Source organism: Diabrotica undecimpunctata, chromosome 8 (assembly GCF_040954645.1).
Source record: "Diabrotica undecimpunctata isolate CICGRU chromosome 8, icDiaUnde3, whole genome shotgun sequence".
Lineage (NCBI taxonomy): Eukaryota > Metazoa > Arthropoda > Insecta > Coleoptera > Chrysomelidae > Diabrotica > Diabrotica undecimpunctata.
Genome location: NC_092810.1, coordinates 135854983 through 135873402, shown reverse-complemented (window position 1 = coordinate 135873402; position 18420 = coordinate 135854983). Strand labels below are relative to the sequence as shown.

The 18420-nt window shown below is 32.7% G+C and overlaps 2 protein-coding genes across 2 annotated transcripts in view; both read right to left on the bottom strand.

Annotated features, from left to right (window-relative positions):
• Positions 1–2051, bottom strand: part of LOC140448607 (putative fatty acyl-CoA reductase CG5065) — a 58899-nt gene extending 56848 nt beyond the window's left edge. Inside the window, exon 1 of the mRNA XM_072541699.1 lies at positions 1944–2051. The gene's annotated coding sequence lies outside the window, so the exon portion shown is untranslated. The remainder of the gene's footprint in view (positions 1–1943) is intronic.
• A 3285-nt stretch (positions 2052–5336) lies between these two features.
• The window catches only part of LOC140448606 (fatty acyl-CoA reductase wat-like), a 28720-nt gene continuing 15636 nt past the window's right edge, over positions 5337–18420 (bottom strand). The window contains exons 6-9 of the mRNA XM_072541698.1: positions 17607–17715; positions 16777–17019; positions 12618–12884; positions 5337–5528 (exon numbers count right to left, since the gene is read on the bottom strand). Coding sequence (XP_072397799.1) covers positions 5384–5528; positions 12618–12884; positions 16777–17019; positions 17607–17715 — 764 coding nt within the window. The 3' untranslated portion in view covers positions 5337–5383. The remainder of the gene's footprint in view (positions 5529–12617; positions 12885–16776; positions 17020–17606; positions 17716–18420) is intronic.

Below are 18420 nucleotides of genomic sequence, written 5' to 3'. Positions count from 1 at the left end.
CAGCTAAAAAAACATGATTTATTTTTTATCTTAAGCATTTTACAATGTTATTGATTCATTTAATAGATAATATTAATGTTTTTAGCTTTAGTTAAGTTTAAACAAGTCTAGTTCTGTTTATTTTTTTCTTTCGTTGAATTAATATTATATTTTGTCAATTACATCGTTTTTGCCTTTTTCCTCCAGACCTTTGGTTGTTTTTTTTTTAATTTCTCTTGTTACCGACTGTACATGACAATTTCAGTTTTGTAATATCATACTCTGTATATATGAGTTATCAAATACTCAATACAAAAGTGTTTTAGCATGTTTATTTATGAAGTTTTGAATCTAAAAATCGCGTTTTCCAAAAATTTAAAAAATTTACTTACAGCGTTTTTCCCCTATAGTCTTCAAATGCTAATAAATCAGAGGATAAGTTTAGCAGATAAATAACAGGGTTTTCGTAGTGGAAGATTGTGTACAGATGCAATATTCGTTATAAAGCAAATTACTAAGAAATCACTAGAGTATAATAGACCAGCATTTCTGTGTCTGATTGACCTAAAGAAAGCGTTTGACAGAGTAAGACTCAAAGATGTTATCCATCGTCTGTATAATAGAGAAGCTCCCCTAAATGTTATAAAAACTATTAAAAACATCTACCAAAACAACAAAATGGAAGTCAGAATAGATGGATAACTTACAGAACCTATAGAACTAGGCACCGAAATAAGACAAGGGGATTCATTGAGCCCCATGCTCTTCAATTTGATCATGAATGAAATAAAGAAAGATGATACAGAATGGGAAATAAAGAAATCAAAATACTCTGTTACGCAAACGACGCAATATTGAAAACCCAAGATGAAGATAGTCTGCAGAGACTGGTTCACAGATTTAACATAAGAGCAAAATAATTTAATATGACAATCTCATCTCAGAAAACTAAAAAAATAGTAGTCAGCATATGGCAAAACAGGCACATTAACACTGAGATGAAATCAAGAATTTATAAAGTATAGTAAAGTAAGTATGTAAGACCAATATTGACATATGCCTCAGAAATAAGACCCGACACAGCCACAACGCAAAGACTACTGGAAACGGCAGAGATGAGAGTACTGAGAAGAATTACAGGAAATACACTGAGAGATCAAAAGGGAAGTGAGGACATTAGTAGAAAATGTAACGTACAGTGTATAAATGAATGCACACAAAATAGAAAAAAAAGAATGGATAAAATAGAATAAATAAAATAGATAAAAAAAAATAGAATGGAGGAGACCTGTGTTGTCAAAATAGCAAGAGATAACGTCACCAATCGACAGAATAAGTATCGGACAACCGCGCAAAAGATGGAGTAACAACCTTCCATAGAGGTATAAATTGCTCAATGAATAAGCAGAGTTACTTATAAAGAGGAAGGAGAAGAAGAAGACTTAATAAAATTATGAGTATATCAAAATCTGAGCATTTTACTGTATCTAATATTAGAATCTTCTTGTATTTAACAGATGTGATAAACAATTTTTGTATCAGTCTCCTCGTGGACAGGGCAACTAAAATAAAGTACCACAACTTTCTCAACATTCCCAACAGCATCAACTAAAGATTTATGGCGTTCATAGAAATTAACGACAATTTTTTCTCTGCAATAAAGGTAGCTCATTTTTTTAGCTCATACAAAATGTTAAGTAAAAAACGTGTCTTTGAATTTAATATTTCACAATAAAATTCTTTTAAGAAATCTTCAAAACGTTTTTAATTTGGACCTGAAATATTGAAACTGCGCTCAGCTTCATTTTTACCCACGGGAAAGCCATATACACGACTAATCCAACATATCCCCGTATAGTTTGTCCATATTCCCGATCACGAGCAAAATCCGCCTCCAGCTATCCGTCAATTTATAAGGTCTTTATAACTAAAGTTAATATATTGTATATACAAAAGCTACTTACCACTGTATTGAAATAACTGCTTCAGATTTTGGTTTCGTTTTCTCTAGAGGTGAGGAATTTTTATAAAGAAATGAATGCACTTAATTCACTGAATGTACAAATTATAATGATAACCAAAGTTATCTATTTATGAATAATTGAATAAATGCACTATTGTGAGGTAATTATTCTGATATTAAAAATGTCAGTTAAGCGTTATTCTATTGTAAATTGTCCAATAGCTACTTAATTCAAAATTCATGACTTTACATTTTTGAGTTAAGATGGTTACAATGCATTTGATTTAAGTACAAATACAATACATTTTTAGCTTAGTTTGTAGACTATTATTCTAAATTGTTTTATTTTTTATCACCATCTTCAGATGTTCGATTGTTATCTTGAAATAATTATAAATAAACTGCCTAAAAAGTTATTTTCTTGTGGCAATTTATTATTATTAACCATCTTTTAAAATTTAACTGCTACTTCAGTTAAAAGTACGTTTATTTTCATGTTTCGTTTCAAAATTAAACAAATTATTTTGTTTGATTTCTCCCAAATATCTAAAGGTTAACCTTCCAAATCAAATGTAGTATTCAACATTCCATGCAAAGACTGTCATTTGAAGTATATTGGCCAAACAAAAAGAAACCATAAAGGGCGTGTTATATCTCATAACAGCGATATCAGGTGCAACAAGAACTCTTGTGCTTTTAGTACCCACTCTATCTCTCTTAATCACCAAATCGAATTTGAGAATATTAAATTTCTAGGAACTGAGCATAATTTCTATAAAAAATCCTTCCTGGAAATGTGCCACATATTAAGGGAAAAAACTCAATGAACAGACGTTCAGACATCGATAATCTCAGCATCATTTATCACCCCTTAATGTCTCCTACAATCCTTGAGAATGGTCAACTCCTTCTAGTTAAATGTTACAATTCATAAACTTAACTTATGTACACCCAAATCCGATCAGGACATGGCCTAAATTTTCGGTTTTTGTCCTCTATGAGTAAAAAATAGCTGCCATCGGTTCTACTTCGATATTTCCAAATTCAATCCCTTATATTTATTTCAACGAGAATTTCAGTCATCTTCACACATCACATCCGATGTAAAATCTGTTCCAAAAGGAACCTCATGGTGAGTAAAATAATTTTATATCACGTTACATGTCATTAACATTCACCTAATTCTAGGTTCCCCAACACAATTTCGTGGTCAATGGTCATCTGTACCTATATATTTTCAACTTTCCTTTTTAATCCAGAGTTATAAAAATTTGACTTTTCTATTCTGTCCTGCTTTAACGAGTAACTTTTTTATCCAGTTTTTCTTACAAAACCTGATTCCATATATAGGAAGCTATATTAATTTTTGTTTTTCTCTTCGCAATAGCTGAACTTTATCTGTCAAGAGTTGCTTTTTTAATATTTTTGGTGTCTTTAAAAATAAAGTTAACTTCCATACCTTTTGTCTAAAAAAATTTATTTTTTTAAATTGTGTACTTAAGCTCTAATTAAAACAAGTTACTTTTTCTCCTGGCTTCACGTTTCGTTATATTTCACATCAGCGATAGAATAGAAATAGTATATCATATTATATTGTTTTCTTGTAAACATACTGTGAAATTTTTGTGATTTTTTAATGTTTGTACAAATTTAAAAAAAACTTTTTATGTGTTTTGTACTGTATTTTTATTGTAATTTTTAAATGTTTTTTAAATGTATGTTCTAACACCTAAACCTATGCATTTGACATTGTTTGACATCTTTATATGACTTTACAATCATTAGAACTGAAGAAATGCAGGAATATTGCCACGAACCGTTTTCTATTAAAAGATTTTTATTATACTTGGATTGTATATATATATATATATATATATATATATATATATAAATATATATATATATACAAACTGTGGACAAATGACGGAACAGGTTTGCCAATTTTGAGGGCCTGCATGAGCTATAGGTTGTTTCAATTATTGCTGCGATGTATAAGGTTTGACGATAAAGATACACGAGAACAACGTAAAAAATTGGATAAACTGGCGGCAATTAGAGTATTTTTAGACAAGTTTCAAGACAACTGTAAGAAATATTATAATCACAGTTACTATGTAACCATAGATGAAAAACTGGAACTTTTTAGAGGACAATGCAACTTTATCCAATATATCCCGAATAAACCGGCCAAATATGGTTTAAAAATTTTTGCGGTTTGCGATGCCGAAACTTATTATACCAGTGCTTTTGAAGTTTACTGTGGCAAACAGCCTGAGCGGCCCTACTGTAAATCTAACTCTCCATCTGATATAGTAAACAGACTAGTTGCGCATATAAAAGGTACTAATAGAAATCTGACTACCGATAATTGGTACACTAGCTATCCTTTGGCATGTTCACTTTTGAAACAAAAAATTACAACCATTGGTACTCGGCGAAAAAATAAATCAGAAATACCTCCTGAGTTTTTGCCCCACAAAGATCGTGCAATTGGATCTTGGTACCATGGTTTTCAACAAGAGGTGTATATGGTGTCTTACGTTCCGAAAAAGTCAAAATCTGTAGTATTACTTTCTACTATGCATGATGATGGAAAAATTGACGAAAAAACTGGAAAACCCGAGATAATTCTTGACTACCTCCTGTGGGGGATATTCTGTTTCGCAAAACACCAGAAGGTAGCCCTTAGCATTATTTTATGCTCTTTTCAATGTCGCTGCAATAAATTCCCAGATTTTATATAACAGTAACCAAAACAACGCAAATAGGCCAAGAAGAATTTTTCTTAAAAATTTATCATTTCAACTTATGAAATCTCACTTAGAGAGAAGGTCTAAAAATGTCGTCGTTACCTTCAGATATTCAGTTATTTTTAACGACTTACAAACCTAAAGAAGAGGCACAAAAACATGATGTACCAAGAAAAAAGCGGGGACGTTGCGCCATATGTGGAAGACAGAAAAATAAATTTACGTCACAATTGTGTGACAAATGTGATAATTTTGTCTGTCAAGAGCACAGTGAAACTACGATTACCTTTCACCGATGTAAAACCAATTTAGTGGAAACTGCTGAAAGTGACTAACGTTTTATGTTTACAGTGTTTGTTTATTTGTTTGCTATATAAAATATACGTTTAATAAATATTTAAAACAATTTCCTAAAACTTTATTTACTTATAAGCCATTTAAACAGTTCTAGAACTTTAATTTGCTGCTGGTAGCATATTTGCACCACGCCGCACGCGTCCACTCACGCGATAATTATAGGCGCGTCCGCTTGAGGGTTAACTTTATTTGCACGTTATGTGTGACAGGAGCTTTACAGTCAAGATTATTTCAAACGGGGAAAAGTAAACAAAATATTGTAGTCGCAGTAAAACACGTGATAATATTCGGAGATGTATTTTTAAATTTTACATATGACACTTTTTAATTTATTTCATACCTTTCTATTAGTATACAATTTTCTAAAAGAATAGAGTGTTTTTTCAGTCACTAAGTTAAAAACATTAAGTTTATATACAAATATCCACAAAAGGAAAAATACTAACAGTATTCTTAATGCTCTGTCTGCAAACCAGTACCTAAAAAATTGTAATTAATAAAAATAATTATATAAAATAATTAGGAAAATAGTAATAATATAATAAAGTTGATTATCTAAAGCAGCGGTTCTCAACCTTTTAGCACTGGCGCCCCCTTTGAACACTGAAGACAGCTCACGCCTCCCTTCCAGTCAATAATTGGTTGGTTCAAGTTAGAACAGTGAAATTGTGAAACTGACGATGCTAACTCTACGTTAGCAAAAGCTGGAATGCAAAATAAAAATCCAGATATATTTAAATACGAAGGTTTATTTGATGTCTCACCAAACTTAACATTGTTTATTTATTTGAGAAAAAGAATAATCAAAAAACCAAATACGCATATAAAGTTGAAAGTCTTATATGAGTGTTTTTGCACTTTCAATGAGGGGGTTGGCATTGTCTGTTCTTGACAAGTTTTTCGATATTCGGTTGAAACTGTGTCAGACCACACCTCAAGTTACTTTCAACGTCCAGCCTTGAACGGTATTTTGATTTTATATACGCCAGTGCAGAAAAACCAGATTCGCAAAGATATGTGGATGAAAACTGGACTAATAACTTCGCAGATACTAAAGCCACTTCTGGGTAAACAGGAAAGTAGGTTAACCAAAATTCTTCCAATTCCATGTTTGCAAAATCTGCTTTTGCTTGTGAATCACATTTAAGGTCAATTGCCTGCTTGGCTTGACTTGAAGCTTCAGATTCAGGACATTAAGTGTTTCAAAAAAGTCAGACAAATAAGCCAAGTAAAATATATTATTATCATCTGTAAATCTTCTGTGAAGATCTTCTTCTTTTGAAGTCATTAACAAAATTTCAACTTCTGACTTTAAATTGAATAATCGTGCAAGCATATTTTCTTTGGATAACCACCGGACTTCTATGTGAAACAGGAGGGTTTCCTGATCACTATTCAGTTCTTAACATAGTGCCTGAAAGAGCCTAGTGTTTAATGCGCTGGATTTGATGTGGTTAACTATTTTAATTGCTAAGTATAATGTGACGTTGAGAGGTTCAGGTAAAGTCTGACTAGCTAAAGCTGTGAATAATGCAGTGAGAACCAATTATCCTAGGGTTCTTCTTTTTTGCCAATTATAAGTCCAGATAGACATCCTGTCATGGCTTGGGCCCTATCAGTACATATGCCAATTACTCTCTTCCATGAAAGTTCATTGACTACTAAAAAATCTTCAAGAGCAAAAAATATGTCAATTGCTTTAGTTGTTGTTTCAAGAGATGTTGAAAACAATATTTCCTCCAGGAACCGTTTTCTGTCAATAAATCGACAGTAAAACAATAACTGTGCATACTTTAAAATATCAGTTGTTTCGTCACACTGCAAAGAAAAAAACGGTGAACCTTTTAATTTTTGCAATAGTTGATTTTTTAAATCCAGAGCCATATCATCAATTCGTTTTACTGTGTCGTTTGAGAGAGAAATTTTTTTTACTTTCTTACAACTGTCTTCACTAAGTACTTTTTATACAAGCAGTAAGTAGACAAGGTTTAATTAGTGACTCACCAATAGTATGTGGTTTCTTGTCTTTAACTATCAAAAGTGCTATTTTGCATGATGCTTCCACAGCTTTCTCATTTTCAACACGAAAATTTGCAGTCAAGTTTCATACGTTTTAGGCTGGGTCTTTATTTTTAAAAGAAGAATGGTTTGTAATTAGATGCCGTTCCAAACGTCCGGGGTGCATTGCATCATTACTAAGAACAGCATGGCAGTTGACACACTGAGGTAAATGGCTGCCGTTTTTCTCCATAAAGGTAAAACCATACTTGATATAATCGTCTGCATACAATCTTTTCTTTGGAAGTTACTGAGCCATTTTCAAAGCTGTTACACAACACTATTAAATAATTCACAGACAATCGCTATGTTATTAAATAACGATTATACTGATTGCTACAAACAGCACACAGACGCTGTCGACTGAGACTGACGCGTGAGACTGAGCCACTGAACTGGAGCCAGGAGTGCTTGCAATACAGTGTTGGTAAATATACTTTGCGCTCCTACGATGTTGCCATACACAAGACTGTCGTGTGTAAGGCTGTTTTAGCAGTTCAAGCACACTGCGATTTGAAATGGGCGTATCGCTTACTTTTCTACACTGCTTACGCCAGGCCATCTTTACTCAGTGCCGCCGGCCGATGGGTAGTTTAATGACAACAAATACATTATTCTCCATTCAAATTAGTTTTAACACGAACTAACTGACCGTACGTTCATGACATTTGACGTCACGAAGGCGATAACGATGAAACTAAGCGCCAATGATGAGTAACACGTTTCACTATTAAATTTTAGTATTTTTTAGCAATTTTATTCAAAGTTGGAACACGCTTTTCTCGATTATTACTGGACACAGAAAGGTGAAACAAAAATCAACGATTACAGAAAAAAAATCTTTCAAGTGATGGGCGTAAAAAGTTTGGTTATAATAGAACGTTAAACAGTATAATCCAATTTTTCAACAGAAGTTTCAAAAAAATAAAAAATAGTAAAACCATAATTTTAAAGGCACATAATTTCGAATAGCGTGTACAAATTTTGAGACATTTTGTTGGTAAATAACAGAGAAAACACTGTAACTAGGTTTTGGTGCACCGATAAAACAGCCTTAACTCAGGTTTTGTGTTTGAGTAAAACGATTTTAATCACGTTTAAATAAAGAAATATTTCTAAACAAAATAAAAATACGAAATACAAAATATTTTTTTTTTAATAAAACATATATTTTTAAATTTTTCTTTTTTTTTTTCTTTGTACCCTCACGCCTCCCCTGAAATTCTCTCACGCCCCCCAGTGGGGCGCGCCCGCCAGGTTGTGAACCACTGATCTAAAGAATGAAAAATAAAGAGTAATAATGTTAATTAAAGATCCGACGACGTTTAGAATTAGCGCGGGGAAATAAGATTTTTCTCGGGACTGTGACAAATCCAGGTATTTGAAATTTTTTAGTTAGAAAGGTTTGTATTGGGGAAAAGTTTTGTATTGTGATCCTTAACAAACCCTCAAATTTTTAGATCGATACATCAATTATTTTAAAAATTATTCTATTTGTTTATCCCAGAGTCCTTTTTTTGTTGCAATAACATTAGTCGGAAAATAATGAAGATACAGTAATTCTACGCATTACAAATAAAATTTCATATAAAATTTCGTCCGTGTTCTCTATATCACCATTGGTTTTTAAAGGTAAAGTTATTTTCTTTGGGCATTTTAAAGTAATTATTAGTTTAATGGCAATAAGCCACAATTAAAGGTTAAAATAAGTTTACTGATGTTTCAATCTCCACTTCGGGAATCGTTATCAGAATGCAAACATTAATAAATTAAACACATTTTGTTTTTTGTTCATCATCATTCTGGCTTTACAACCCTACGTGGGTCCTAGATTCCTCAAGGATTTCTCTCCAGTCGTCCCTATCTATTTCTCATGTCTCCATCGATGTTTTCAAGGAACCTTGTTTTAGGTTTTCCTCTTCTTTTCTGACCAATGGGTCTATCAAGCGTTTTCCTATCTGGGTCATTTTGTTCGTTCCGCATTACATGCCTTTTCCACCTCAGACGTCCTATCGTAATGTGTCTAACGATATCAGGTTCATGGCGTATTCTAAAAAGATGGAAGTTGTATCGTCTTCTCCACACTCCATTGTCATTTACTGTTCCATAAATTCGCCTTAGTACTTTTGTTTCGAAACATCCTAACCTGTTTTCATTATTTTTTGTTAGACTCCAGGTTTCTGAACCATATGTTAGGACTGGGCGTATTATTATTTTGAAGAGTTTTATTTTTGTATTTCTCAATATAGTTGTGGATTTAAGGAAGAGATTGAGCCCAAAATAGCATCTGTTGCCCGTGCAAATTCTGCGGTTATATTATTTTCAGTGTTAAGGAGCGCTCCCAGGTATACAAAATACTTCGTTTTGTTGGTGTTTATTATTAAACCCATTTTGTAGCTGATTCTTTTAATGCCACATACGCCTCTCGTACCCCGTTTCCGTTCTCCCAACAATATTGATATAATCAGCATAGGCCAGGATTTGCACTGATTTATTATATATTGAACCAGTGGTTGTGATTTGTGATATACGTATTACTTTTTCCAGAGCCAGATTGAACAGTATAGAGAGGGTCTCCCGGCGCAGCCCGTTATTTGTTTTTAAAGGTTCAGACAGTTCCCCCTGAATTCGTACTCTACATTCAACTTTTTCAAAAGTTAGTTTTGTTAAATTTACCAACTGATTTAGTACTCCTAGCTCTTTCATTGCTTTGAACATTTCTCTACTATTCACAGAGTCATAGGCCGCTTTGTTGTCTATATATATGTGATGAGTATCAATGCCATATTCTAGTGTTTTTGCAAAATTTGTTTTAGGGTTGCAATGTGATGAATTGTCGATTTAACATCTCTGCAATCAGCTTGGTATTTTCCTACTATCCGTTCTGCATATGATGCCATACGATGACATAGAACTGTGGAAAATATTTTATACGCTGCATTTAGAAGCGTAATTCCTCTGTAGTTAGAGCATTCAAAGATATCTCCTTTTTTGTGTATGGTGCAAAGTATTCCAATATTCCAACCATTGGGGAGGGATTTTTGTATCCATATTTTTTTTGGCCGCCTTCTTTATATAGTTCAGTTGGGAAATTATCTATTCCGGGTGATTTGTTTCTACCTAGTTTTTTAACTGCATCTTTAACTTCAAGAATCGTTAGTGGTTCCTCTTCCCACTCGTCTGTTCCCCTTACCTCATCTCTTTCGTCTTCCAGATTTTCTTCTTCTTCCTCTATATAAAGTGCCTGGTTAAAGTATTCCTCCCCACTATTCAGTACATCTTTCCTTGTTGTTAATAGATCACCATTCTGACTTCTGAAATTCTGCATTGTCTTGTGGTTGCCTTGAATTCTTTTCTGTTGATGTTAACTTTCTTATATAATTCTCTGAATTCTTTCTCTCTTTTGAAATTTTCTATATATTTAAGTTTCTCATTTAGGTGGTTTCGTTTTTTTCTTTTGTGTATCCTCTTTTCTTCTCTTCTCTTTGTCGGGTAATTCTCTACAGTTGTTCTAGTTTTTGTTTTTTGTTCATCATCAATCATCATCATCATCAATCAGCCCTGAGTTGTCCATTGTTGAACATAGGCCTCCTCTAGACTTTTCCATCTGCTTCTGTTCTGCGCCTCTGCTATCCAATTGGTCACGATTCTTTTGAGGTCGTCGGTCCATCGCGTTGGGGGTCTTCCTCGGCTTCGCTTGTCAGCCCGTGGTCTCCACTCAAGCAATTTTTTTGTCCAACTGTCGTCTTTCGTTCTTGCAACATGTCCTGCCCATCTCCATTTTTGCCTTGTTGTTTTTTGTTACTTGTTGAAAATTCTTCTAATAATTTAATTTTATCTGACTCATTTATATTGACAATTTAGACATATATTATACATTTTTAAGTAGATGACTTTAAAATGACATTGCCAATATTGCTGACTTTCGTTCCTGGGACGACTTTATTGTAAGATAGTTAATTCTATTACATGAAATCAACTTTAACTTGAGAATATCCGTCAGAAAAATACATAGCATGTAATTTGTCTTTAAAAAGACAACCACATGCCATGATGACGGTAAATAATTCCATAGTAAATCATGAGTAACCAGATCTTACTGCATTCTGACGAGGAATTTGCGACACAATTGGTTTCATTTAGCATAATTAGAGCCGTTTCTTTGATTTTTCTCTTTTTACCATCTGTTTCTTTTATGACTATACGTATTTAAATCATTCCATTGAACCCTATGTTCATTTTCCCATGCGTGTTTACATGTTTGAGATCTATCAAATTCTCAATTTTTAATATAAGATTGATGTTCACTTATTCTAACATTTAATGGCCCTATGTTTTACCTAAATAAAACTGATCGCATTCACAAGGTATTTTATAAATACAATTCTTTGAATACCTTTGAATACGTGATTGCGATCAGTTTTATTTAGGTGAAACATCATTAATAGGCCATTAAATGTTATAATAAGTGAACATCAATCTTATATTACAAATAGAGAGATTAACACCAAAAGGTAGACAACTATTAAAAGCGACAACAAAAGGTTTGATTTCATATCAACAGGTAAACCAAACTTCCCTTGAATTGTCTTTTAACCATATTATACAAATATAACCATTTTTATATAATACAAAAAGAACCAGCTCCAAGCGTCGTAGGCAACAAGTACGCTAATTGAAACTATTTTCGTGAATCTCTGGATACCTTGTTGAATGTCTGTATTCCTTTTAAAACCAATGGTGATATCGAGAACATGGTGGAACATTGTACAAGATCGATACAGAAAGTGATATGGCACATCTCCAAGATAAGTGCCAAGCCATAGGTACATATATTTTCTAAGAGAAAGGAACTAGACTTTAAACTTAGCAAATTATAGTGGATGTTGGGGGGACAACATTCCACTTAAATATCGAAATTCTACAAAGATTCCAATCCAAAATACTTATAATTCTCGTAAACGCTCATGATACGTAACTAACAAAAATCATAGGATTTTAACATAAATTTTTTGTGATACATGGTATACAGCCAGCTACAGGAACTTAGTTTCCTTGTGGATTTAAATGTAACTAACAGTGTTATTGCTCGTGATCTTAAAATGAAATTTGTCAAAGAAGAAATTAATAGGTATCCTACTTCTCCCAGAAATATGACGAACGCATAGAAAATCGCATTGGCTCAACTCCTAATGAGACGTCTCGTCCAGCCAAGGTTAAAAAAGCATCTTCCATTTGATCTGCCTGTCAGATTTTCGAATATTGATACTATTTTATAGTGTAGTGTAAGTAATGTTGCGTAGTAGTTAAGTTTCCCAAACGCAACCAGAAATAATTAAAACGAAACTGTAACTGGACAGAATATCTAAAAAATGTTTTGTTACTTTCATTAACATTTGCCCATTGTAAAATTTACAGATTGCAAATCAAATGGGATATTTATTGTTCCGCATGATCTATATACAAAAATTTCCAGAACAACTTAACAATATACGAAAACTTTAACTTACTTCATCACTCTTCTTCTTGTTTGTCTTTCAGAAACAGGAATAGTCTCTTTTAAAAGATAAAGTGCTGCGCCAATTTTTCCCTTTTTATAATACTCGCACATTTCTCGATTAGTCCTAGATTTATAATTAAACCAAAAGGTGTAATCTTCTTCTTTTAAATTTTTTTGCATATTTATGAATTTATTATTTAAGAACCAATACGTGTTTCTCATAAAAGGAATTAGTACAGTGGAAGCAATATAAATATTTCGTTGCAATTTAACCAACCTAAAATTAGAAAAAAATGTTAAAATTTTAGTGCGTATAAGTGCCTTTGTATTTATTTAATATTTAAGAAAACTTTTATTGTATTATTTACAATGCTCTTTAGAGCTAATAGAGCCAATAGGGCCCATGCTATAGAAGGCGAGGCGCTTAAACTGGATAACCGCACTTAACCGATCAAATTTTCATGCTAAAATGTTTACAAAACACAAATTATGAAGAAAATCTAGGTTTTTATATTATGCTCTTTATTGGTTTTAAAAGGCGTATTTTTTTTCTACTTTTTGTCCGCTGTATGCTTTTTCTCACGAAAAAGACTATACAAACCAATGAGATCATTAGGAATGCCAGATCACATCATATGATTAGTTAAAGTGACACTAATTAATACAGTCAAGAAAGTCATAACAGAAGAAAGTCTTTCAAATCAATTGGCGATACACATTTTAAACAAAAGGCAACAGGGCATATGTTTCGCAGATGACTTGGTATTTCTGATACGTGTAAGGACAGAACATCGAAAAAGGTTCACAAAATTTGAAGAAGAAGCTAGAACATGTGGCCTGGCTGTAAATCAAGAAAAAAATTAGTATATGAAAATAAGAAAGGAAAATGCAAAACAAAATATATGTATCATTCTAAGGACGAATGAGAGACAAAATATAAAGAGAAGGTAACAAAATTTGAGTACCTTGGAAGTTAAAAAGTTAAAAATAGAGTAGGCTAAGAGAGAGAAATATAGATTGTCTCAAAGTGACTAGTTTGTACAGGGTAAATGCACAACATTGATGCCATACTTCTTTGCAAACCTGTATTAAAATAAACGTCACTTCTTACTACTTAGCCTAATCCATGTTGAGGGTAGCTTAAGTACTTATGCCCACTAACGACCCTGCCTGGCTTCCTTCTGTCAGTGGTTCTCAAACTTAAATAATATTTGCTCCAACATACTTGGGTTAAATTAAAATAAAATAGAAATTAAGAAATGCCTTTTATGGAAGGACTTTTAAAAACCGTACTGTATATGCTGGCAGTAACAAAACGTAGAAATATCCGAAAATAAAACTAATAAATAAGTTAAAAATAAAAGATGTCATTGTATTTAATTTCGTGTGTAAGTAATCGTAATTGTACACCATTATATTTAGTTATATCTCCGTTATTTATATTTATAAAAATTGGTTCGATATCATCCAACAAATTGTCAATTTCCCATATTTTTTTTCTGTTGTTATTACGTGGTTTACGTAGTTTTTCCGTTTCTCTGGCGTAATGACCTGGTACGCTGCTGTAATTAAATTTCGCATTTCAGCTTTTTTAAAATTCGCGTTGCGTCACTTCACTCCAAACTATTTCGATGGGATTGAATATCAGTTCACAGTGATAGGGTGGGAGCCTCAGAATCTTCACTTTGTGCTTTTTGGCAATATCTTCTATTATGTACCTGTCATCATTTGATTTAAAGGCCTTGACTACCTCAAATAACTTGCATTTTAGGTAGTCTTCTTAAAAAAAAATAGGTTCTTTGACAGAAGCCATTCTTGAATATCTTTTTTTAGTGTTGAACTGTTGGGAATTTGTTCTAACTTTCTGCTGTAATAGGAGGCATTGTCCATTACCACAACAGTTTTTTCTGGCAAATTTAACATTAAGTTATTTTCGAACCAATCTTCGAAGGTCGGTCCATCCATTTCGTCGTGGTAGTCCTGGGTATTTTTCTTTGCCAAAAACGTGAGCTCTGCTCCATCAACAAATCCACTGGTAGATCCTGCGTGCAATAAAACAAACCGTGCATCACGAGCTGTTGAAGCTTTTTATCCTGTTGTCAAACCACGAACAAAAGCATCGCGATGAGATGTAATTGTTTTATCAACCCATTCTTTTTTCACAATTTGCCCGATATTTACCCATGATTCATCCAAATACACTACGTTGTATCCTTCTGCATGGTATTTACGAATTGCGCGTAAATAACGATGACGCCACGAGATGATTTCTGGTTTTTCAATAAAAATTGAATTTCTACCACGTTTTATAAACACAAAATCCATATCACTCAGCAAGCGATGTAGCGTGGCCCGTGAAAAGTTGGGCAAAGTTTCTTCGACATTTACAATAGCTAATATGCTGTTTATTGTTGGTGGTATGTTGTCACGAAAAAATTGATGAACTATTCTACGAATTTGGCCCCTGGCACCTTCATCGTACTTGTTTTCACAAGAATTACTAACCTTTCGCTTCTTGGGCCTGCTCTTTGGAGATTGTAATCCAGCAGGTGATGAATATTCCTGTTGTTACAGAATAGTTGTTATCCTGATTAAGATGATAATTAATAATATTCATTAGTATCTGCTTCTCTAAAAGTTTCAGAGCTTTTCCACGTTTCCATTGAACAATTTCCTCCTTTTTGCGGTTAAAATTCGGCGTCAAATATAAGAATAGCCACCAACAAATAATAACAATAACAAAACAGTAACAGTACATTCAAGATGGTACAAATAATCGTAACTCGAATATGTTTACGCGCTCCGAAGAACAAATAAAGAGTAATTAAGGCCCTGGATGTATTAAGCTTTTAAACATATTCTGTACAAGAATTACTTTAATTGCTTTTTAATTACTGAATAACTTAGAAGAAAGTATTTGCAGTTGATATCAACCAAAATTACAAATTCCTTACACATTATGGCAGTAATTAGCACCGAAGGGACATAAATAACATTTTACATTTGGCAGTTAGTAGAAATTACCGGAATTATTTTAAACTTTAAAACAAATGTTTATTTAATGCACATTTTATTATACTACTGCTACATTAGCAAACGATATTTGTAAATTACATAAAATTGTACGTGAGGACTTGTTGAGAACTCTTGGTTTATTCCGTTTATTTTGAAAGATAGACAATAGAGAACGTCATCGCTCACTGCATAAAACTGGCAACGTCTAGGCGAAATTCCCATAAGGTTAGCATTGCATATCTTATCCTGTACAGACTAGTCACTTTGAGACAAAGTATAGATAGACTGTTGTTGAAATGTAGCAAAGCAGTAGGATAATTAAATACACTGTTGAAGGTAAAAAAACGTGCCCAACGCAGCCAAGATTCGAACTTATCAAACAATAGTGAGACCAATGATGTTGTATGCATGTGAAACTTACACAATAAATAAAAAAAAGAGAAAAAAGAGATTTGGGAGTTAATAATATTGAGAAATGTTTCGAATTCCCGAAAGTTGATCGTAAAAAATGTAGGCCAATATTTTGAGAGTCACGTTTAGGAGAGTAATTCCTCTGTAGTTATCATCAATTTTTTGGTCTCCTTTCTTTTAAATAGGTATAATTATACCTACGTGCCAGTCTTCTGATAGTTTTAACTGCTTCCAAATCAGTTGTACCAGCTTACTTATACACGAAGAAGATCTTTTGTGCCATGTTTTAAAAGCTCAGAAGAAATGCCATCTGCTTCAGAAGCTTTATTTTCTTTCAATTTTTGTACCAATAGCTTTAATGACTTCTTCCTCTGTTAGAATGTTATCTTTATCTCTTTCTTCTTCCATCCCTTCGAGCTGGATTTCTATTTCTTGCAAACAAGAAGAAGACACAAAACTTCTAGACTACGTGCATTTATATTTTGCTATATTATATTATATTTTGTTAATTGTTAGGGTTCTATGACATTTGTTGATCTGATTTGACAAAATTTTTATTTAGCTATAATTAAAAATAACAATATTTCTAGGTTAGGTATATTAATTAAAAATTTTAGTTCATAATTTTATTTCACAATTTTTTTTTAAATTAGACATTAAAATCAGTAAATAAATTTGACCTATGAATATCTAAGAGCTCCTTTTTGTCATCAAATATCTTTTTATTTATTTAAGTTACTCACCTTGGCTTCTGCCCAATTATTCTTAAGACGAAGTCAATAAATATTGCTGGTAGCATATGAAAGAGTATTACTTGAATATAATACATATAAAAATTGTCTGTACAAGAAGCTCTGTGATACCAGAAAAGGTTCTCAAATGGAAGTTCATCGGAAATTTTCAGTCCGATTCTTATCATTCTCCCCAGACTCATATCGGTTATATGGTTATAGGAAAGATTGTATACTTCTACGGTATCCGAGACACTAAAATATGTTAATTCTATTATTACTATATTAGTGCAATAAGCCACAATTGAAGGTTAAAATTAGTTTATTGACGTTTCAATTTCCACTTCAGAAATCGTTCTCAAAATACAAGCATTAGATTTTATTATGCCATTGAAATCAACGTTTCGGCAGGTAATCCCTGCCTTTGCCAATATTCTAAAATGTGCAGGATTGAAAACAAAAAGTTATTGTAAATTATGAAAAAACTGACCAAACGTAAAGCGAGACACTGACATTAATTTACACGAGATTTAGAGCTTTAATTTAATGTAGTAAAAGTTAAAAAAGTTCACAAAATTATATATTTAGGGACTTTCATAACGGATTAACTAGATCCGGATATATAAATAAAATGCAGAGTAGCAATGCAGTAAGCAGAAATATTGACCAAGTGATTTAATTGACAATCCAGTCTCATAAACTTTTGATAAATGTTTATCGGGTTTTTTAAACAACTTAATTTTCCGATTTTGAACCCCTTATAACTAATCAACATTGTTTTAATCTACGAATTCTAGTTCATCGATTACCATTAGTTTTCATCTAAAAAATATCATACATACTTTTTTACTTCTTCTGATTGAGTTGCTAGTATTATTCCCTTTATAACGAAATCGGCTGGTATATAATCTACTTTCATATCTTCTTTCGCATATACCACTCTAAGGATACCTATAAAACGTAATAATTTTAAATAAGAGTTTTCAAATAATAGAAATATCCACAAATATCAATAAAACTGACAGCACATACATACAAAAATATCGGTTTAAAAAATATCGAGGAAGGAATCGATTACAAGGAATAACAGCAATATTTCCACAAAGCTCGCCAATAAGACAAATAATTAGCAATAAAAATAAAGTACCTAAGTGATGAAATCCAAGTAGATTACAGACTACAAGATTGGTAATACTCGTGGTAATAAACTTATTTGATCAATTGGCAAATGGTGTTATTTTTTTCATATTGTAGAATGCTCAAAATATCATGGGTTCAACGCATCTCAACCATAGAAGTCATAAACAGAATATGTTGAGGAGAAGGTGAATTAACGAAGATGATAAAAAAGAGAAACCTTGGTAGCGGAGAACTAGTTAGAGAGGTAGCAGATACTGGATACTGCAGTTAATACTCAACGGAAAGCACAAGAAAAAAAGAAGAATTGGTAGAAAGAAATATTCATGACTCCGAAACCTTTGTCAATGGACTGGCTTATCAGCAGATGAATTGTGACATGCCGCTCAAGATCTAGAACGATATCGGCAGATAGTCATGAAAGCTATCTACGCCTAATTTGGGTACGATACTCACAGAAGAAAAAGGCTTGGCTCTACGACGCAGCTTGAATTTGTATAGAAAACTAGCACTAGAATT